The 23661-nt window shown below is 31.1% G+C and overlaps 1 protein-coding gene and 1 long non-coding RNA gene across 3 annotated transcripts; one reads left to right on the top strand and one right to left on the bottom strand.

Moving 5' to 3' along the window:
• The first annotated feature begins 9962 nt into the window (after positions 1–9962).
• LOC100812040 (protein STICHEL-like 2) lies at positions 9963–15123 on the top strand. Its single transcript, XM_006581830.4, has 6 exons — positions 9963–10582; positions 11223–12874; positions 12970–13189; positions 13309–13494; positions 13662–13853; positions 14300–15123. The coding sequence occupies exons 2-6, from the start codon at positions 11276–11278 to the stop codon at positions 15013–15015; spliced, it is 2913 nt and encodes a 970-aa protein (XP_006581893.1). The 5' UTR covers positions 9963–10582; positions 11223–11275; the 3' UTR covers positions 15016–15123.
• A 5207-nt stretch (positions 15124–20330) lies between these two features.
• Positions 20331–23661, bottom strand: LOC102661899 (uncharacterized). 2 transcript variants are annotated; one of them, XR_414736.4, is made up of 3 exons: positions 23620–23661; positions 21951–22135; positions 20331–21100 (listed from the first exon to the last, which is right to left on the bottom strand). It is a non-coding gene; the product is annotated as an uncharacterized lncRNA (long non-coding RNA). The 2 variants fall into 2 exon arrangements; XR_005892027.1 differs by having other exon boundaries at positions 20331–20624; positions 20691–21100; positions 21951–23655.

Genomic DNA, 23661 nt, shown 5'->3' with positions numbered 1-23661 from the left:
AAAAACACAACTCGTAAGAATCTATCATAATTCAGAAGAATTTGGCTACAATAACAACAATCAAGCCTTTTCTCAGTAGATAGGATCAACTACATGAATCAAAAGCTAGGATTAACTATTGAATTTGGTAGCAGTTCAAGAAAGAAATAATAATAAAAAAGCTAGGTTGGTTACCAAGCACCAATGGAGAATACTACTCTTGTTTTGATAAATAACTAGTAACACATTTTCTAACACGATCTTTTTATCACATTCTATCACAACTTTCTTTTGCTGAATTCCTAACATTTCTCCTGACAACAATGTTGTTGATAGAATGAAAAGACGTATAGGCATCAGTCCTTAAGAAACATGGTTAACTAGACCAGCAACTATTCTTCAATTTAATGGAGTTATCATTGTTATTTGATACTACTATATCTTAAGGAATTCTGATTTTTTTTTTATAGTTTCCCCCCCCCGGAGAAATTATTCAAAATACACAGATCATAGAACATGCATTTATATCTCAGGGCAAGAGAGCACTAGATGACATGGCAACCATGCAAACCATCTGATAGCCTAGGGTAATGAACTCAGTACTTGAAGTGAATGCAAACTCTTGGCAAATTACCTTCCCTAAAAGGAAAAAATATTTTTCTTTATAAAAGCAGAACAATCTATTTAAATATCAGGATAAAATAATACAGATATGATTATATATGATATAGGATAACAATTAGTTGCCAACAAAGCAGTGATTTCTCATGGTGCAGTGATCCAATTCTAAATTGCACCGCAGCAAATCAAATATCCGAATCCAAGGCAGAAATTAAGTTTGAATATCCTATACATGCATATCCTGCTAAAGACCAATCCTAAATATCTATACATCTACATCCACTCCTGCTAAAATTACCCTTTAAGACATTTTTACTTGGCAGTCAATTCTAATCATGCATCAATTCAATATAGCTCTTCTGGTTATGAAACATACAGGCCTTTCAAAGAAGAACAATCATCAATTAAGATCATTTGGTATTTGGACAGTGCTATGAAACATACAGGCTTTTCAAAGTGTTGCCTATTAGTTTATAATGCATATCCCTTATGTTTTATAAAACATGTTACGGGAAATCTATTTAAATTCTAAAACAGTGATAATACTTTCTTTCAGATACAATGTTCAGTTTGAGTTATTCAGCAACTGTCTATCTTCCTGGTTGTGTGATAACTGACTTTCTTCTTACATGCTATTTGCTAAAATCTTCTGACACACACAAACGTAGTTGGATTTAACAAAATAGCACTAATCATTCCCTCAAAAATGTAATATTGTAATTCCTCCTGGGCTCCTGGCTTGAATTTCCCATAGAATCAGTCAAACCTGAAACTATATTATCTCAGGTTTCAGTTCCCAGGTACCACTCTTCCCTAAGCCTGATAAAAAGACCTTCAACTAAATACTTTTCTTTCCTTGTTTTTAATTTGCTACAAGCCATCCCTCAAACCTTAAATCACCTTTGAACCTAACTTCTAGCCTACTAAATTCTAATTCCATTTGTGCTACAATGTTGCGAACCCTTTTCGAGCAAGGGGAAGCTCCTCAGAAAATAAGAAGAGGGATTGAAAAACAGAAACTAAATTTGCATTAATTCTTTTCTTCCCTTTTCATTGACTATAACAGCATGGTACCAATCCTACACTAACACACTCAACAATTTCCTAACAATTGTCTAGAGAGGTCTAACTTGGTTATTTCCTAACAATTGTCTAGAGAGGTCTAACTTGGTTGGTTGAACAAGGGTACATGAGTTATTATAAACTTCTTGCATTCTCTTCCATTCATACAACCCAAATTTTTTTTTCCTAATAGCTCAATAACAATCCTCCTTCTAGAATCTACTTGCAGAATCATTTTTACATTATGTGACATAATAAAATCAGCACTAATAATAAAAGGAAATTACTCCTATTGGGCCTAACAATAGTACTCTGAACCTCATTCTACTCTCCGTGACTTCGGCCATCGGCAATAACATACAACCAACACATTCAATTCAACTAATCTAGCCAATCTTAATGCTAGACTCAATCCAATTAGGATTATAGTATGCTGAGGCTGAAAGCTCATGAAACATTGGTAAAAACCAAAAAACATATATAGAGCAAACGGTGAAAGCCGAGGACTGACACAAATGAGTACAGAAATGTATTAGATAAAGTGCCTGACAATAACCCATTAGCCTAATCTAAATAACAATTTTCACTCACTTGATGTAGAACACATGAACATTGGTTATAAAATTTACAGGACTCTGATCTATCTAGTATAAAAAAATACAAAATCAATTATATTGGGCACATATTACATATACGAGGAGTAATATAAATTTGAGTTCGTACTGCGGAATTGATATTTATTGTACACAAGGATGAAAATTTTATATAAAAATATCATATTAATATATAAGTAAAATTATAGATTAGATGAGAATACAAAGAGTTTACAAAAATATTAGTATGTAATTATTAAAATAAATATCTATATTTTGTATTAACTACACAAAACCAATAATTAATTAGTCTACCCATGCATTGCATGCGTTATTAAACTAGTTGTAGAACAATTCCATTACCCTGCTCTCGTATCCTTTGACATCATATTTATTGTATATACTCTCCACCAGAATTAGATCTCATTGTCTTATGACCTTTCTTTAATTAGTTATCAAAATATAAATTTCTCAAGCGCATTAAATTACTTCTCTTAATCAAAAAATAAACCATCTATTAGTGAACAATAGTCTATAATCACAAATGATTTCTAGAAGATTTGAACTTGTAGTTGTAGTTATCTCAGTAAATTTCTGATCTCACGTCTAAGTTCTAACATTAGATTTTATTTATTGAACGATAGCTTGCGACAGAAAAGGATAAAATACAGTGTTGCTGTTTAACAGAATCTGACAAGACGTACTTGTATTTTTTATATTTCGTGACTAAATTTTCTGTTACATGCAAGGGTCCCCAGTAACAAACTACAGCCGTGACAGATTCTTATGAAAAAATGCCTATAGTTGACTTTTATACATACATTGGAATCTTGTACGTAAATCTTTGTACATTTAATTGATTGAACTATACGTACGTACCATAGCGACCACATTCGAACTAGCGAGTTATCTTGTCCAAGACCACTATAAAATTGTAGACAGATATTCTGAACACTGAACAGAAAACAACGTATCAACGATGCAGTTGTTGGTTTCATAGAATGGTCCTGATATGATATGAGGTAACAATTCTTGAGTCCAATAATGGAAAAGTTGATAACTGTGTAATGGAGCACTTGCTTCAAAATTAAGCATTATTATGGAGGTGAATAATGCAGCATTGCAGCATGCATGTCACGCGGTACTTTTGTAATAAGCTATTAATTATGAGATTCAAATTATATTAATTTGTTTTGTAGATAAGGGCTGTTTTGATTGATTAGTGTCATGTTTATATACTTTTTGATTGTTCTCACTTATATACTTCACCAACTACTATTCACTTAGAGTGTGATAAACAAATGAGATTCAATAGATCTTAGATAGATTCATGTAAATTTTGATCTAATTTAATCTTATAAAATCAAATTGTAATATAAAAATTGTTTCTCATTTATAAACTTAATTTCAGCAATGAGACTTTAACACACGTTTTTTGTTCACAGTTACCCACTACAAAATCAAGACACCCCTCTTTGTCCATAATTACTTAGGAATGACCACATGTGAGATGAGTTTCCAAAATTATGTGTTGAACAAAACAAACGTTGGTATAAAGGTCTTTCGGTGGTCCTTCGTTATTGTAACTTTGTAAGCCGTATTGAGACATGTGACATATATATATGCTCTGACATGAGGATGAGTAACGTTACATACTTACATTACGTCTCTCTAAACGTTATCCAGTGATCAAGAAATCAACCATCGCCCCCCGACCAAATTTTTGTGTAGCTTCGAAAAATTTGGACCATAGATATGTAGAGTACCAAAATAAAATAAAGGACATTTTCACGGTCTTTCTCATTCTTCATAAGCAATTGGGTACACCAGAATGCGTACAAGCTAGGCAAAATTGTTTGCATATAATCTGTCTCCATTTCATTGTTTTATATGTTTCCAGATTCTAATGAAAACATGCAGTGATATGGTTTTGCCTTGAAGGATTCCGTTTCGAAAAAACATATATGCACAAAAGATTTTAGAAAGAATCTTGATTTAAAAAAAAAAGTACCATAATAAAGGTGGTATTTGTTCAATATTCAGAGATAAACAATGTTCTTTTTTTATTTATAAGTGATATAAACAATGTTCTGTCTGCCGTTTTTGGTATCTGTTCAATATTGTTCTCAAATATCCGATAAAAATTGGATGTTCTCCTAACATGTTTTTAAATAGGCTTAACATATTTAAAAAATTCAAGGTCTGAGTGATGTTATTTGTTATACGTTTTATTTTTATTATAATTAACTATGAGTACTATTTTTTTCAATAGCTAAATATTTAAATTAATTACGTACAGTTAATTAGTTAAACATATTATTTAGATTAATTAGTATAATTAATTACCCAAAGGTCACCCAAATTTCACACGTATACGCACTAAAATAGATTTTAGGGGGAAAAAAGGGCAACCAAAATGTTGTGGAATCTCTAGCCAACCTCGATAATTTAGTTTTGTATTTATGAAATTTATCTAAATTTTTTTACTATAATTTTGAGTATTATTTTTTTACACTAATTATCTAAATTAATTTCTAAAAAATAATTACTTGAATTGATTACTTAATTTGTTCATTCCTTTCCCGATGGTGTGTGAAGTACACCTAAATAGTGTGGAAACAAATATGTCATGAAATCTTAACATATATTTATTATTTTCAACTAAATTAATGATTGACATATTTGCTTACTCCGAAAAGTACGTTTACATATTAAAATTTAGCCTGAAACTCAATTTTGCATAAACTTGATTTGAGTTGCTTTTACAAACTCATTTTGTAAACTTTAATTCAAACATGCATTAAATTGTGACAATGAGTTTGACTTCACTTGAATTCTTTAGAATCAGGCCGATATATTAACTAGCGTGGTTTTAAGTTAAGTTTACACATTTAGTTTCATGTTGAATAAATAATTTTAAATCATTTGTTGATTCTAAATTGAAATAATTTATATAACTTTTGCATTGGATAAAAAAATTATATTGAGTTCTACTATCATTTTTTTTTTAATAATGAAAGCATCCAACCTATTCACACGTGGGGATGGACCAAAAATCAACTATTTCTTCCTGTAGGACCTTGTCTGCCCTCCTCTAGATCTATCCCTACTTTGAAATGGCAACACCCTCTCTAACTTTGTCTAACCAAGAATTTGTCTAACCAAGAATATGAGATAGTCATGTAACTTGTTTTTTTTTTGGATAAAATTGTATTTTTGGTCCTTCAGTTGATCTTCAGTTTTAGATTTGGTCCTTCAGTAATTTAATTCACGAATTGGGTCACCCTATTTTGTAAAATTGTGCAATATTAGTCCCCAGACCACAATTGAACGTTGACCGTTGACAAGTGACTTGGCTGCCACGTGTCACATCCTTATTGGATGATGACTGTTACGTGTCATGTTCTGATTGGATGTCAACTCCATGAAAGATGAAATGTATTATTGTTTTCATTGACCAATCAGAACATGACATGTGGCAGTCATCATCTAATAAAAACATGACACGTGACGTCAACATTCATTTGTAACGGTCAACGTCCAATTATTGCCTGGGAGACCAACATTGCACAATTTTACAATATAGGAGAACCCAATTCATGAATTAAATTAATGGGAGATCAAATTTACAATTTTTTCATTTTTTATTTCTACAAGACGTCCTGTGATAGTTCCTTACACGTGGTCACCTTAGCATTGACCCGTATGATTTTATGAGTCACCTGTTTGTGTGTGCATATAACCTTATTGACTTCGTACTGAGTGCAAATGTGTTGTTGTGCATCTCTAACTCTACCTAGTGTTGTTGTAATGTTCTAACAGAGTCAAAAGACACATAATTGATAGTACAAAATCATTATAGACTTCCTAAGTGGACCGCTCTATAGTTAGTTAGTTAGTCCACAAACCACCGAACTGTCAAACTTGTAGGCATAAATGCTTATATTGCTTACATGAGAGTCGATTCTTGCAAGTGATCTTGTCCAACAGTCCACAAACATCAATTATAAGAAATTTTTTATGGATTTGACTTTTCTGTTGTCCCTCCTTATACTGTCCTTCTGCTGTCTCTTTCAAACTATACATTTTTAATAATTTTTAAAATTAAATGTTATTATTAAATATCAATATAGTTGTCATGCACTGTTATTCTTATGGGACAGCACAAGGACAACATGAAAAGGAATGGTAGAGAAACTAAATTTATTTTTTTATCATGTATAACTTTATAGAGGTTAAAGGTCATTAAATATCTATTTTGCATATATTTAGGATATTTAATGAACATGTAATCTTTAAAATTGCACAGATACAAAAATCTAAATTCCAATACTTTATACTTTAAAATTCATTTTGTAAGCACTCATTAAAACAAACAAAAATAGTCTCCAATTTCCATTACATGTTACTTTGGGAATTGATATATACTCTTAGTATTATTATTGACGGAAAAAAGAAAACCAAAATTTCTAGATACTTATCTTTTTCCGTTTCTCAATGATTGTCTGCGAAATTGAATAATGTGACTGAAAAGTGAAAAATCATTGCTGGGGCAGTGGCCACATAAAATTATTGTCTTGCCTGTGTTTATCTTAACACATTTGTCTTTGTAATTTGAAGTGTGAATGTGCTTAAATAAATAAAATCATTGAAAAGCTACTAGCTTGTTTTCTGTTGGCAACAAGTTTCAAGTGCATCTGCAACCTGCAATACATAATTAATTCATTCTTTCCTTGATGGTGTATGAAGTACACGCAGATAGCGTGGAAACATCAGAGGGAGCAAAGAGCGTCTCTTGAGCATAACAACATTCAATTCAATTTCATGTGTGGGGCCTATGGCCTATGGCCTATGATCTATGAATATTCAATCCGTATGATATGAATTTCACGGTTTATTCATTCATTCACACGAAATTAATGGTCCCGTTCAGGTTCAGCGCCGCGCCTATTGCATAGACCACAGTACTCTAAACGTCTTGGTTGCTATAGAATAGAAATAGGTCTGTGCTTAGCTCCTTTAGCGTGAACTCTACTTTCAAGAGTTAATAGTAGTAATAAGTAATGGCAAATGCTAGCCATTGCTTTAAAATGAAAGATAGAAAATTATGTTATTAATGATCTATTCTATTCTCAAGCAAATCTTCATCTTCAATGTCTTCCACATAACTATCTCTTCTTCAAAGGCAACTCACTATTTCTTGGAGGAACAGTCATTATAATAATATGACTCCTCCATTGAATCTTGAGCAGCAATAATATTCTAAATACTCATAATATACTTTATTGGCTGATCTACAAAATATCTTCTTAATACTCTTGCTCAATAGGTCTTCTTTTTTAGATGAAGCCTTCTCCTTATTGAAAATCCCAAGTACTCACCACTTACACTACTAAGTCTCTCTTTTCAAATCCGTTATTTTAATTTTAGAATTATAAATAAACTTTGTTAATTTTTTTAATTTTATAACTTCTTTATAGATAGATTAACAGATAAACTTAGATTGATTAGTTTTTAGCTTTTTGAATTTTGTAAATCAGATTATATATACATAACAAATCAATAAATAAACAATAAGTTCACCAATCAATTCTTTTTTCTTGCTTCGTTTTTACAATTTATAGTCATAAGGATGAACTTGATTCCAAATCCAATAATTTTGTTAAAATGCTACTTTTAACTTTTTATAGGATACTTTTGCTGACACTGGTAACTTAATATGAGAGAAATTTTCGTTTTTGAAAAGAAAAATACACACATACTCTACATATGTTGGATTAAGTGATTATTCAATAAAAAATTATAACCGGTAATAAGAGTTTAATTTCATATGAAACTTTTCAAGGGATAAATGATAAATCTATCGACATAAACAAAAGTGCGGGGAGTGGGGGTTGTTGCTAATACTTTTTTAAAAGACCAACGTTAAAGCTTATAGATAGGCTACTAATACTTTTCTAAAAGAGCAAAGTTAAGCTTATAGGCTACTGTTACTAATTAAAAAAATGCTTAAACCTCTACAGAATGCAAGACCAATATTAAATAAACTTTTTTAATTTTGTCATCTGGCTATTATTACTATATGTAGTACTTTACTTCTTAAAGTGTAACTATCATTTTAGTTACTCTAGGTTTTAACATTGTTATTTATGGGTGGCGCTATTTTGCAGAAAATATACTAACATAACAGGTACAAATAATGTAACATTATCTTTCTTAGGAGATAACCATCAACTTTTGTTTCTATGTTTGTTTTAGCCTCTCAGTTCTTTTCTGAAGAGATAACCATTATCTTTTTGGGATATGAGAATCAATCTCCCGAATACGGTTGCTTGGTATCATTAATAACACATTCCGTAGAGAAACTATTAATGACATTTAGCATTTTCTTATGATTATATTACTCACCTATAAACATTAAACAGTTAAAAAAATATTTATATTTGATAGAATGAAAAGAAATAGACTAAATATAAAAAAAATGTGAATGAAAATAGGAAAGAAATAAAATCAAAATTAAAAGCGTCTGGTTAAAGAAAAAATTTAAACAGATAAGAAAAAGTTAAATATGTGAATAAAAATAGGTGATAAATAATACTCCCATAGTAATCCCCTTCCCCCCAAAAAACACTCCCATATTAAGGCGAGTTCTTGTGTGCACAAATAAAACTATTAAGGTGTGCACCAGTGTTTGAACCGGGTTCGGTTTTTTTTATAATGTTTTTAAAATTATTTTTTAATCCATATGTTGGACATGTGTTCTATTAATGTGTTGCTATATATTTTTATGACTTATTGTTTGTACTTTCATTGTCAATCTATCCTTGTTTGACGGTTATCTTTTGGCGTATTGTTGTTAGGCCTTTGTGGGACGTTTGAATGTCCCATAAGAAATATTGGTTTCTTTAGCCAACCACAACAAAAAACTAAAACATAACTACAAATTACTTCATCGCGAAAATGCCTTCTGAAGAGGATCTTTTCATCGATCATCTTTCAGTCCACCATCTAAACACAATCTTTCACTTGAAATCGAACAACCACACCAAATCAACCGATGTGAGAATCAGTCCGAGAATACAACTCCTCCACAAGATTACCAATCCTAACATTTTTTTTAAATGCTTTCACCGTTGAATCTTGGCCTGACTTTAATAATGTGCCTAAAAAAGAAAAATATTAATTAGTTAATTATTAATGTCTTGATATGCTAAATGAAAATTATTAAAAAAAATAATAAATATATTTAGTAATGTAAAGATATTAAAAAATACAAAAAAATGTACCAAAATAAATGAGATTTTCCCATCGATCTCAACTATAAAAATTTTAAATCTATTTTATTTTATTTAATGTTACTTTCTAAAATATTATTTATTTAATTAAGGTTTAATTTTTTTATTCTTGATATCAAATTTTAATAAAGAATAAATAAATAAAATATATCATTTTTTTAATTAAAATTAATGTAATTAAATATAATTAATCAATTTTTTTAAGTTAGTGTAAATCAATTTTTTTATGTTTGAGATTGAATAGAGTATTAGCAATAATAAATGATAAATATTAATTAGTATTATTAAGATATTAATTATTAGATGCATAAAATTATGTTATTCCTGTGTAGTGTGCACACCTCAGCTTTACTATGTGGGTTCAACTAAATTAACCGAAATCTTTCCCCTGAAAATTACGAAAGTACCCCTATCCCAGCCCCACCGTGGTTTCTGAAAAGCGCTCGTTGGTCGAGACTCCTCACTCACCAACCTGTCACACACACCACATTCTGCCATTGCCAACCAAACACCTCTCTACACGCTGGCGTTAGCCATGCTCCTCTCGCATTTATTACATTTACTCTTTTGCCACTCCTCCTCCTCCTTCTTCTATTTACTTTCCTCACCCCGCATTCAACACCGCCACTCAAGTTTTTTCAACAACCCGCTTCCCACGCCACTGCTTTCCTTTTTCCTCTGAACAAAACCATGTAGAAATATGCTCTTCTATGCTTGTTTTTGCTATTAGCATTGTGTCTGTCTTGCGGAGCCTTTTTTTTTACTCCTCCGAGCTTTGTCGTTTCGCTTCTTCTTCTTTTTTTTTTACAGTATTACAATATTTTATGTCATGGAAATTTGAACCCCAGATTCTCTCCCCTACCTCCCCTGCCCTACGTTTCTTTTCTCTTTGATTATTAGTATTCTTCTTTTCTCTTTGAACCCCAAATGCTGTGGGAATGGAAACAACCACGGTGTATGACTTGCACTGCGGCGGAGAAGAAATGTTGATAATGCTTCAATAGGATTTCTCATTGCTCTGTTTTGTTAAAGGTCCTTTTCTATTACTATTAGAAAAGTGTTGTCTTTTTTATAGCCATTAAATGATTCTTTTGGTTTACTTATTGGCAGGGTCTATTACATTATATTCATATATTCACCTTCTCTTCTATCCCATTTCTACCTCTTTTTCTTCCATCTCTTTTCCTTTCTTGTTACATCATTCATCACTTCTTTCTTCTTCTTCTTCTTCTTTTTTATCTCTTTTCTTCCCTCCCAAATCAATCCCATATGGGGTGAACTTATATTAAAAATAATCGATTTTTTCTTTACGTTTTTTAATTTTATTTTGGGAAAATGGTGGGTAGACACCGAGAGAGTTCACAAAAGAAAGTATAATAGGGCTGATACAGAAGAGATAAAGCCATAGAAGAGAGAGAAATACTAGGTAGAGAGAGTTTTAGAGAAATGATGAGTTATTTAGAGTGATAAAGTGTTCATGTGTTATTCTTTATTTTGACCCCATCGCCTTTTTGTACTTTTCTTGAAATGATGTATACGAGGATTAATAAAGAAGTGTGCTTTGCTTTGCTGGGTTGTTTTATGCTTCCAAACCCTCTTGTAGTGCAAACTCTGTGTGTGTGTGTGTGATTTCTGATTCTCTTTGTGTGTTGATATTATCTTTGTCTTGTAGGTGAGAGGGGTTGCACTGTCTCTAGTGAACTCTGAATTTCTAAGTGTGAGATAATGATGGATGGGCGGCGGCATTCGGTCGATATTCCAATTTCCAAAACTCTTGTGGCACTGAGGAGAGTCAGGTCATTGAGGGATCCAACCACTAATTCCATGAGCAAACTCTCTTCTCTGGTTGACAATGTGCACTGGGAAAACGGTTCTGGCAATGAGATTTCCCTGCGGTTTTCGGATGCTGCTGGGCCATGTGATTCTGATGATAATGCTGCTTTCAGATCAAGGAATTTAGGTTTCAAGGGACATAGGAAGCCGGATGATGCTGATTTTTTATTGAATCATGGCCTGTTGAACTCAAGGTTGAAGCCTAGTGGGATGATGTCTTGTAAGGATGATCAACAAGATGATGAAATGGTTCACTCTAAGCCTAATCTGCAGTGCATTTCTGGAGATAAATCACCCAGTGAAAGCTGTGGTAGCAACCTTGGGGGTAAAGGATTGGACTTGTCTTGTATTGTGCTTCCAAGTAATAATTTCAAGGATGGGGATTCATGCTATATAGAAACTGCTAGATCATCTCAATTAGGGAGAACAGATTACTCCAAGTCAGCCAAAAAGTCTCTACGCAAGAATCAAGTAAAACCGTCGGAGGTAGCGATAAGTATTGCTAGCAATGAAGGCAGTCCATGTCCTTCTGGTTATGATGCTTTTTCGCCTTATAGTGCTAAAGTAGGTATAAATCAAGATGTTGATGTTTTAGATAACAATGATGATGGATGTGGAATAAGCTGCTGTTGGTCGAAATCACCAAGGTTTAGAGAATCAAATCTATATGGTGAGATAGAAGACCGTCCCTTGATATCTCATCGAGTTGATGAGACGGATCTTGATGCACACAGGAGCATGAGACACAATGGTGGTGGGATTAGTCCAACTTTGGAAACTCCTAGAAGTTTGTCTATGAAATTCAGGCCTAAATCATTTAGTGATTTGGTGGGACAAAATGTGGTAGTAAGGTCTCTTTTGGCTGCCATCTCCAGAGGAAGGATAACATCATTTTATCTCTTCTATGGTCCACGCGGCACCGGCAAGACATCCACGTCTAGGATGTTTGCCGCTGCACTGAATTGCCTGTCTGTTGTGGAGAAAAGGCCATGTGGTCTATGCAGAGAATGTGTTTTGTTATTTTCTGGAAGAAATAAAGATGTTAAGGAAGTGGATTCTGTGACAATCAATCGCGCGGAACAGGTTAAATCCCTTATCAAGAATGCAAGCATCCCTCCGGTTTCCTCACGTTTTAAGGTTTTCATTATTGATGAGTGTCAGTTATTGAATGGGGAGACGTGGGCAAGCATTTCAAATAGCCTAGAGAACCTTTCTCAACATGTGGTTTTTGTGATGATCACTCCTGATTTGGATAAGCTTCCTCGAAGTGCAGTTTCCCGGGCTCAGAGGTATCACTTTCCGAAGGTTAAAGATGCCGACATTGTATGCAGACTAGAAAAAATTTGTGCCGAAGAAGGCCTTGATTTTGAACAGGATGCTTTGGACTTTATCGGTGCAAAATCCTGCGGTTCTGTTAGGGATGCAGAAATGATGCTTGATCAGATGAGCTTGCTTGGTAAAAAGATCAATATTTCTTTAGCTTACGAGCTTGTAAGTCTAGTGCTTTTGTTCCATTCATGTGTTTACTACAAACTAACCTCATTTTTTTCCTCGGTATTCTGGCTTACCCCTTTAATGTTCTGCAGACTGGGATCGTTTCCGATGATGAGTTGCTTGATTTGCTGGATCTGGCTTTGTCATCTGATACATCGAATACAGTTATAAGAGCTCGGGAGCTGATGAGATCAAGGATAGATCCTTTGCACCTTGTATCTCAGCTGGCAAATCTCATTATGGACATCCTTGCAGGGAAATGTGAAAATGGTGGTTCTGACGTCAGAAGTAGATTTTCTCGGAGACACAACTGTAAGTGCTTAATGCATAATCTGTCATATTCTGTTTAGCTTTTTGTAATTACATTGGCTGTTTAACATTTTTGCAGTACATGGTTGTGTTTCTCTGACTGGTTATTTTCTCTATCATAGCTGAAGCTGATCTTCAGAAACTAAACAATGCATTGAAAATACTTTCTGAAACTGAGAAGCAGTTAAGAAATTCGAAGAATCAAACAACATGGTTCATTGTAGCTCTCCTACAGTTAAGCTCTGTAGATTGTCAATCTGTGGATGCAAATGATACCAAGTTGAGTCTTAGAGGTGCATGCAATGGAGGTGAGCTTGATTTTTTTCCTTTGTTTATTACATTATTTTCAATTCCTTTTCTCCATTGGTGTTTGGCAGAATGGAGTGGTTTTGTCAGCTAGAAGATTCTAGTTTTCTTTATTCCTTAAATAATATGGATATAAAAAATGTTGATATCTGCAATACATTATCTACAGGGCAAAGGTTGGAACATGTTACTACAGGCCTTTGTGATAACAAGTCATACAGATTAGAACCAGAGGATCACAAAGGAACATTGGATTCCATTTGGTATAAAGCTACAGAGATGTGTCACTCTAGTCAGCTCAAAACTTTTTTCAGGAACAAGGGGAAGTTGTCTTCACTTCATGTTGATGGCAGTACAGCTTGTAATTTTCTTTATGTCTTGTCTTGCTACTCATTTTCCATTCATTTAAAAATTTCTTGCATCATAGTTTAACTGCTTTCTGATGATATTTTGGTGTTTTTGTCACACTTTCTTTGAGAATTTTTGCTTGTTAAAATTGTCTAATTGATTGATTTCTTTTAAGGAATTTCCAGTATCTTCCCTGTAATTTGCATTATGGATTTTTCTCATCTTAGTTTACTACCCTAAAAAGAAAAAAAAGGTTTTGCATTATTTATATTTATGATTTGGATTTGCACAAGTATGTGCTATCGAATGCCAGCTTCTTTTCCATAATCTTGGTCAGCTATTTATATCTTTGAACTAGTGTTATAATGTGAATATACTGCACTCCTTTTAGTTTTACAGTCCCAAATATACTTTGTACTAAGTAATGAGTAATGAATGAACAATACTCTTAATTTTCAGGTCTTGCTATTGCCGAGTTGGAGTTCCACCATCGCCACCATGTATCCAAGGCTGAGAAGTCATGGAAAGCGATTGCAAGTTCCTTGCAGTTCATATTGGGTTGCAACATTGAGTTGAGGATCACCTATGCACCGTGTGCTTCTGATTCCAAGTATGCCAAACTTAGATCATCTTTCAGTATCTTCGGTTGCTCTCACAGAATTCGTCAACAGAAGTCCTTATCATCTAATGAACAAGTAAGTGAATCAGATTACGCTGACTACACCTCGGAAAATCCCATGATGAAGGATAGAATTTCTACCTCTGATTGTGGAATGGATGCTGTAACGGCTTTGAGGAGTAGCGAAGGGAATTTGCTCAGCTCAGGAGAAAGATTTTTGAATAGGTCATTTCAAGAGACTAAGAGAACATCAAGTGCTGAAGTGGATTTCTCTAAAGAAGAGGGATACAATTGTGCACATCTTGATCCATCAATGCTTGATTCAGATAATAACCACCAATCTAACTGTTTTCCTAAAACTCTTTGGCTTCAAAAGAAGTTCCGATCTTCACATTCATCCAAGTTGACTTTTCAGGGTATTCAACCACAGAAAGATTTTGTTATATCTGTCCCAAAAATGTGTGCATGTTCTGGGACATATACCTATGCTAACGAACCCAGCATTTTTTCAAGTAGTTGTAAGAACTGCACCAAAGCCTCAGAAAAAGTAGGTTGAGTAGTTATGCATTTTTGTGCTACTCTTTGGCATTGTTATAAATTGTTGAGGACTTAAATTACATAGAACCTAGCATAGTTGAATAGAATGAACTAAAATTTCCAGTCATGTGCTTTGATTTAGTAACTCTGAAATTGATTACAAATGTTGAAAATTCATCAAGCTACTGGTACATATATTGAAATGTTAACATCTAGTGTTCTCCATTAAATAAGGGCCATGGACTTGTGGTCGAAAAAAGTTTGGGTTTGTATGTAGATGTCTATCAGATGTATGCGGATGAACTGTTGTTTGATGAAGGTGCATCCTGCTAGCTTTTTATGGAAAACAAGAATTGTTTGCTGGCAGGGATCATATTGACCTTACATAAATTGTGGTCAATCATTCATGCATGTTAATTGGAAAAGGCTTAAATATATTTTATTTTAAGCTCTGTTTGGTTTTAGTCTTCGAAAAAAAAATTGTTACTTTTAGATTGCGGACATTTTTTTAAGTTTTTTTTAAATAGTTTTTACCAATAGTTTAGTGTCAAAATAAAGAATATTAGTTAAGATAATTAAGGTAATGAAAAAATATTTTATTTAAAAGGGATACAAACATAGTGAAAATTGCATTGAGAATAAGTCTTGTCAGCAATTTCTATTGATTTCTTTTTAATTTTTTGGGTTATGATATTTTTTTTTATGTAATTTTCATCTTATGTATATTCATTTTTAGTCAAAATATTAGTTGGGTCTCGTAAATTTTTAGATTTGTAAATCTAATGGAGAATGTGACTCAAAATTGAAAAACATTAGTGTTACTTAAAGATTATTTTACAACTTTTTATAAAAAAAAAATCAAATTGCAACCTAAAAAAGTTAAGGGATGGTGTGATTAATTAAGTCTTTTTTTATTATAGGCCAAATGACCTAGGGTCATTTATATTATTTATTTGATTTAATGGTACTTTATGTTTTAAAAAGTTCATTTTGATTCTTTATCTTTTTAAATAGATTTAAAATAATCTTTTCTTCTATGAAAAATTAATAGTGTTAATAATTATAAATATTGGCGATTAAAAACCACTAAAAATGTGTTTATCAATTTCTCTTCCTCCTTTCTCTTCAGACAAAAATCTTTCCTCAAATTCTTAATCCCAAAACCCTAACTCCTTCCTAATATTAGTACTATACCTCCATGTGGTGGGGCGGCAACCTACAGAGGGGTCCATTAAGAAGCCGAAGTCGTCGCTCATCATAATGCAGGATAGCGCCAACACGCTCCGTGCCCACATCCTCGAAATTGCTAGCCACTGTGACGTCTTCGAAATCGTCACCAACCACATGTGTCATTGCTGGCGTGAGATATGTATCCTCAAAGGCAGCGTAATGATAAAAAATATGAGTCTACAAAAGCTGGCATCAACAAGCATGGGGGATGAGTCTCAGCATATAACGTCGTGATTACCACCACCGACCTTCTCCTCCCCAACCTCAATTTCTCTTATCTGTTCTTGTTTCATTGTTCGAGATTTATTTGTTAGGTTTAATAATTTGATTTTGGGTTCTAGGGGCTTTGAATGTGTGGATCAGATTTTGGGGTTTTTTAAACTTTTGATTTTGAACTATCATTTTTTTTTTTGCGGATTTGTTAAAGGTATATATGTGCACTTGCTATTATAGTTTTTGGGTAATTTCAAATGCTAGATTTGAGTTGTTGTGGTTGTCATTTAGTTCAATGTGTTTTGGAAATGAGAAATGATCTTATTTTGAATTACTAATAGGGTCCTGGGTTTGCAAAAGAGGAAGGAGATAGAAGATGAAGGAAAAAAACTCATATTTTGTGGCGATTTTTAATCGTCAATATCTTTAGTTCATTAATTATAATAATTTTAAATGGATGAAATGACTATTTTGAATTAATTTAAAAAGATAAGAGACCAAAATGAATTTTCTAAAAGATAAAAGATCAAATTGAACTAAAAAAATAAGATAAAAGACCAAATATGTCATTTTACATTTTATTATAAAAAGGTACAATGTTAGAAAATAAATTTATTGAATTGAAAATTAAGAATATTAAAAGAAATAAAATTATTGTCCATAATATATAAAAATTCAAAATAAACTATATGTAATTATTTTTTATATCAAGTAATAAATACATTATTTTATTGACTTACACACCTAAAACTAATCTAATTATCTTATTTTAAATTATTCTTGATTAACTTAATTATACTAATTAATACTCTCTATTTTGTTAGACATGTTAGCACTAAACTCACTAGATGATAAGGACTAAAAAAGAACTGATTAAATGTCATGGAAGTCTATATTTAACAAGATATTTTAATTAATTTTTAATTTTTTTTACTAATTGAAAATTTTGTTTGATTGTTCGGCAAACAAATTTTTTTTAATAGTTTCTTAATAACTTTTAACATTTAATGACAGACAAATAATAAAATCATAATTTATTTTAAAAATATAAAAAAAAAATATATTAAGGATAAAAGTAGAAGAAAATATAAAAAAAAACTAGAAGTTAATGTTCTACAAAATATACTTTGAGTAAAGGTTAAAAAATGTTAGATGCTATTAAAAAATTTGTTTATTAAACAATCAAATAAATGTTTTAACTTGTTTATGAAATATCTCGTCGAACACCACTTTTATCTCTTATCTTAGTGTCTTCAATATATTAATGCAAATTTTCTTAAGTAGATTGCATTAAAAATTAGTAATATTAATTGAAAAATATTCATGCCAACATAAGTTCTTTCTTTGGGTATGTAAGCTTTCTCTCTTGCTCTTTCGCTCTTTCTATCTCTAATATACTTGTTGTCTTAACATTCGTGGAAGGTGTGAGCAAGTTTTATAAATAGATTTCGTCTTACACTCTTAAACAATGAATCTGAAATGAATTATTTTTCAGATTGTAATTATTAAATATCTGAATTGTTATATTAGATAATGTCTCTTGATCTGAAATGTTGAAACGAACCTTTTAATAATTGAATTATTTTTCATAAAAATTGTTATATTCAATAAGTGTGTGAACTGGGATATGTTTGTCCTTTCACTTGTTCTTGGAAGGTGAGCGAGTTTCGCGGATTAATTTCCCTTTGATTATAATTTTTTTCTTAAATAATGGATCTGAAACATTAAAATAAACTTGAATTATTAAAATTTATTTTCTTTCTTTTTTTCCGTTAAATTATAATGTTTATTTTCTTATAATTCATAATATGATATTTTTGGTCTCATATTTCTATAATCAACAATTATGATATTGATAACAATTGAACCTATCACCCTTTATATAATAACAATGTAATAAATCACTATGTTATTTTATTTGGTTAATTTTATAAACAATATTTTCTTATCGTTATGTAAAGAGTTATTATTTTTTATATGGAGATAAAAATTTAGTAACTTTATTTAATTCTAAGCTTCTTACAGGGAGCCTTTCTATGTTCTATAAAAAAAGAGTATGAGGAATGCTATTCCGTAAAAGTTAAATTGTAGGAATCGCACAAATCAATTATATGGATGATTTTTTTTTCCAAAATAAATATCAATTAAAAAATTATTATAATAAAAGATAAGTTTATCGAGCATATAGCAGGGTTTTTTTTTTTTTACCTCATTTACATTTTCTCTCTCCTGTAGTTTCTTAAAATACACCACTTTCAAAATAAATACTTAAAATACACTTGTTTTTCCTCATGGTGAGGTGGGGTTGGGAAACCCAATTTCTCTATGGTTTTGTTTCCTTTTTTTATTCAAAAAATAATATTTTTTCTTTTAATTTAAAATTATAATATAAGGATACAAATTGTATTATTTTTTTATTTCAACAACCGGTGTAATATTTCTTTTTTAATTTTAATTTGTTTTAATTTTTTTTAAATGTTTTTTAAGGAAGTTAAGTCGGGAATTCACTATCTGGTTTCCCAACTTTTTTTTTTTTAAAAAAATATTTTTTTAAAAAAATATTTTTTAAAAAGTAGCTTTTTATTTTTATAAAAAATAGTTTTATGTTTTTAGGAAAATGATTTTATTAAATATAATTTTTTTCTTATATTATTTAATTTTTAAAAATTGATAATATTTTTGAGTTAATAATAATTAATTTATACAAGACTTTCGAACTTTTTGATTTTTTAATTTTTTTTTAAAAAACATAATAAATATATAATTATCATGTCTTAGTTATATTATATGAAGAAATTAAAACACTCAAATAACAAAAAATAATATCAATAATGATTGAAAATAATAAAATGAAATTGAAACATAATAAACAGAATATAATAAAACAAAAATAATTGGGAAGACGTACTTCAAGGTCACAAAACTTTTGCTATCAGAGGTAGGCAATGATCAACTCCAACTTGCATATTCTAAAGTCATCTCCGAGGTAATGAATAGCGATCAGCAATACACACATTGTTTAACGAATTTGACACAACCACACATTTATTGTAATAGAGACCATGTGATAGTGAAATATTTTTGAGACAGTTTTGTAGACGTAGACAAGAGGTGTTGAATCACGTTAAATTATTCTTGTGTTTGTTATTATTTTTCCCGCAATGTAATCTTTGTTATGTTCTCGTGATCATTTGTGGAGATGGATAATTTTATTTGTGAGAGGATTGATTACCCAACATGAATATCATGCTAAACACATACGTTATTCTCATGTAATGGACGAGTGCAAAGATCGTCCGATTTCAACTTGTATCCCTACTAAGATGGAGGAAGAAAATTAACAGGATACTAGAAAAATATGTGGAATCTGTCAGCAACAAGGCACATAACAAAAAAAATTATCCCAACATACATTGATCTTCAACTTTTCCTTAGACAAATATTATTATTTATATATTTTCTTCATGATGTAATGTATTATAGTATAAATAAATTGTTAAACAAAAAAATATTATCATTTTTTTAAATTAAATAATATAAACAAAAAAATTATATTTAATAAAATAATAATATTAAAAGTTTTATTTATTTTTTAATGCAAAAATAATATTTAAAAAGGGGAATTAATTTTTTTAAAAAAATAAAATTTTAATAAAAAAATCATTTTTTAAAAAATAAATAAAAAAGGAAACAAAACCATAGAGAAGTCCAGGCTTTCCATGAACATTACAAGCTATTGTCCAAGGAGGTGGTGCTAAATTGAATACTTTAATTGGTTTGGCTTCATTTATTATGTCTTGCTCCTCAAGGTACTTCGATTCTTGACTTTATTGAGTAAAAAAATTTATAATAAAGAAGATGGACTAATTTCAATCACTTGTGTGATTTGTAACTAGTTTTACTAATAACTTAACAACTTTATACATGTCGAACAGATACCATCATAATAAAAAACTAAAACTGTGGGAAACAAATAGTTTTGGGAAATTTGTTTCGCCATGGGTATTATGTTGAACACTATCACAAAAAGAGATTAAACACTATACTTCACTTGAGTGTTTTGAATTAGGCCATCTTCATCCACAAGGAGACCTTTTCCTAGAATAGTAACTATTCTGATAACATTTTGTGCAAGTCACTTGATTTCACCAAATAAGATCCACAAATAGAGACAAGTGAGTGTACCTGCAAGGACTCCAATGCTTAAGTCAGATTGGACCTAAAGGAATATAAGTAGGGAGATGAATATACCTTAGGTACCATTTTGATGTGTGCTTATTTAGGGAGAGAATGAAGGAGTAGCACATTCCCATTAAGGTTTGACTTGGTATGATCGGGGGAATTGGCTGAAGGAGCCACATAATCAAGGTTTTTAGTCATTATAATCATGATTCTTCCCAACAATGAACGGTGTAATTTGAAGAATTGTTGAGTCTAGCAATTATGACTAATTGAAGGCTTGCCCATAACAATAATTATACTTCTTATCTTAAAAAAATGGTACTTCATTGAACGACCTAGAATGAAGGGACGCAGAACTTGTGAAATCGAGTAGTAGTGCTGCTTACTTTTTCTTCGAGGATATCTTTGAAAATCTTTAAGAGAGTAGAGTGAATCTGAAGTAGAAGTGTCACTGATAGTAGATAGAGACAACACCATTACTATATGAGTTAGAAAAAAAAGTTAATTAGAAAACATGATATAATATTTACGAATAAACTTTACAAATGTCTATCATTCATATACAAAAACTAACGTGTGAATGTGTGAGACAATGGAAATGATGAGTATAATGACCAAATGTGTGCAAAATGGTTGTGACATGTATATTTTCATCTGATACTTTCAAGTCTGTGTGCTAAACTTGGGTCAACTTCACACTTGGTCGATATTATACCATGTGAACAATGTGAATTGCATTTAGAAAATCCATTATCAATTTAGTCAAACAAATTTTATATCTAAAATTAAATGTTCCCAACAATACCAAAGAGTGAAGAATTTGGGTTTCTCCTTATATTACTGTCTCACACCAATTTATCCTCACAAGAATACTTAAATAATAATTTATTAATTTCTAACTAAGTTGTCACTTATTATTCATTCAATCCATCCCCATTGTAGTAGCATTTTAATTGTAAACAACCATTAAAATTATAGTTGTTAGATTACTCCGTTCAATGTTGTTATCTATAATAGAAAATGGAAGAAAAAAACTTTATTCATCTAACCAACATGAATCTTTCTCCTAATAAGATCTTATAATTTATTAGAATGTAAACATTAAATACTAAAAAACCAATTTGAACATATAAGTTGCTCCATGATTTTCAACAAAAGAATAGGCCAAAGGAAAAGTAGGAAATTAGTAAACTCTACTTTTTAACAAGATTGTAATAAATATTCAATGTAGAAGCAAAAATCAATAGCAAAAACAAACCAAAAATCAAGTTGTGCCTAAGAAGAAGATTAATAGCAATGATTAGCCAACAAAAAGATAAACCAACTAACCTAAATGTATACAATTGAATCAGAGACATCCATTTCATAATGGTATCAATGAGACTTCCAATACATAAGCACTCCACTCTTAAAGATTCTCAAAGATCCTTAAAGAGAAAGTGAGCACAACTACTGATTTGCAAGTCCTATGTCCCTTCAACTAGGTTGTGCAATCTAAAGCCAAAGTCCACCGGCTATCAACACAAACAAGGAAGTGATTAAATTAATGGTGAAAACACATACCATTATCAACCATGAAATTAAGTATAGTTACCTAATCTTTATATAATACAAATTATTTAATCATATACACAATCAAATATAGCATTTTTCTCAAAATAATTCAATAAAATAATAATAAAAAAATAACTTGGAGATTAATGTCCATTTCAGTGATTTAGATTGAATTTAAAAAAAAAACTTCAAATTACAAGAAAATATACTCGCAAAGGCTTACTCACCTTCGAAGAGCGACAAAGAAAGAAAATCAGGTTGTTTTCCATCAAAGAGTGAGAGAGGAATGAAAAACCTAGAAAAGAGAAAGTTTTCTCACTTTCAAAGCATAGATCTAAAGGAAGAAGGGAAGGAAGGGGAAATGGAGTGATAAAAGCTTAGATCAAGGAAAGGAAATAGAGTCACTCGCCTTCAAAGAGCAAAAGAGAAAAAAAGTAGATTAAGTTGCATTTCCATGGAAGAGTGAAAGAGGAACAATAGAACTGGAAAAGAAGAAAGATTCACTCATTTTTCAAAGAGTGAGAAAGAAAAAGGTAGATCAAGTTGCTTTCCATCAAAGAGTGAAATAGGAATAGTAGATCTGAAAAAAGAGAAAGATTTGTTCAACTTCAAAAAGTAGATTTGGGGAGAAAAGAAAAAAATAAGAGATAAATTGCATAGATCAAAATAAGGAAAGAGAGACACTTACCTTCAAAAGGTAGATCTAGGGAAATAGAGAAAAAATGTTCAAAAGTAAGAACGAGAGAAAATGTTTACATTATTTAATCATGTAAATAATCAAAGATAACATTATTTTTCTCAAAATGATTAAATTCAAAGGATAATATGGAAAGAAAAATAACTTTTGGAGATTCAAGTCCATTTCAACAATTTAGATGTGATGTTATAGATGAAAATTCAAATTACATGGTAATGAATTCACAAAACTCAGTCACCTTCAAAAGTGAGAAGAAAAACTGAATCGAGTTGCTTTTCACTAAAGAGTGAGATAAGAATAACAAATCGAAAAAAAAGAGAAAGATTTGTTCATCTTCAAAGTGTAGATCTATGGAAGAAAGATGTAGAAAGAGATAAAAAAAAGTCAAGGGAAGGAAAATGAGAGCCTTACTTTCAAAGTAGATATAGGAAAAAGGCAAAAAAAAGTTCAAAAGCAAGAACAAGAGAGAAATTTTATATTATTTAATCATGCATGCAATCAATGATGATATGATTTTTCTCAAAGTGATTCATTTTGTAAATTAATAAGAAAAGAAGAATAAATTTTGGAGATTTAAGTGCATTTCAGCGATTTAGATGTGATGTTAAAGAGGAATATTCAAATTATGAGGAAATCAATTTGCAAATGTCACTTACCTTCTAAGAAAGATAAAACTCAATTGCTTTCCATCGAAGAGTGAGAGAAAAATAATAGATCTAGAAAAAAAAAGAGGAAGGATTCACTCACCTTCAAAGTGTAGATCTAGGGGGAGAAGGAGCGAGAGACAAA

This window comes from Glycine max, chromosome 6, assembly GCF_000004515.6.
Source record: "Glycine max cultivar Williams 82 chromosome 6, Glycine_max_v4.0, whole genome shotgun sequence".
Classification (NCBI taxonomy): Eukaryota; Viridiplantae; Streptophyta; class Magnoliopsida; order Fabales; family Fabaceae; genus Glycine; species Glycine max.
This window is presented reverse-complemented; position numbering and strand designations above follow the sequence as displayed.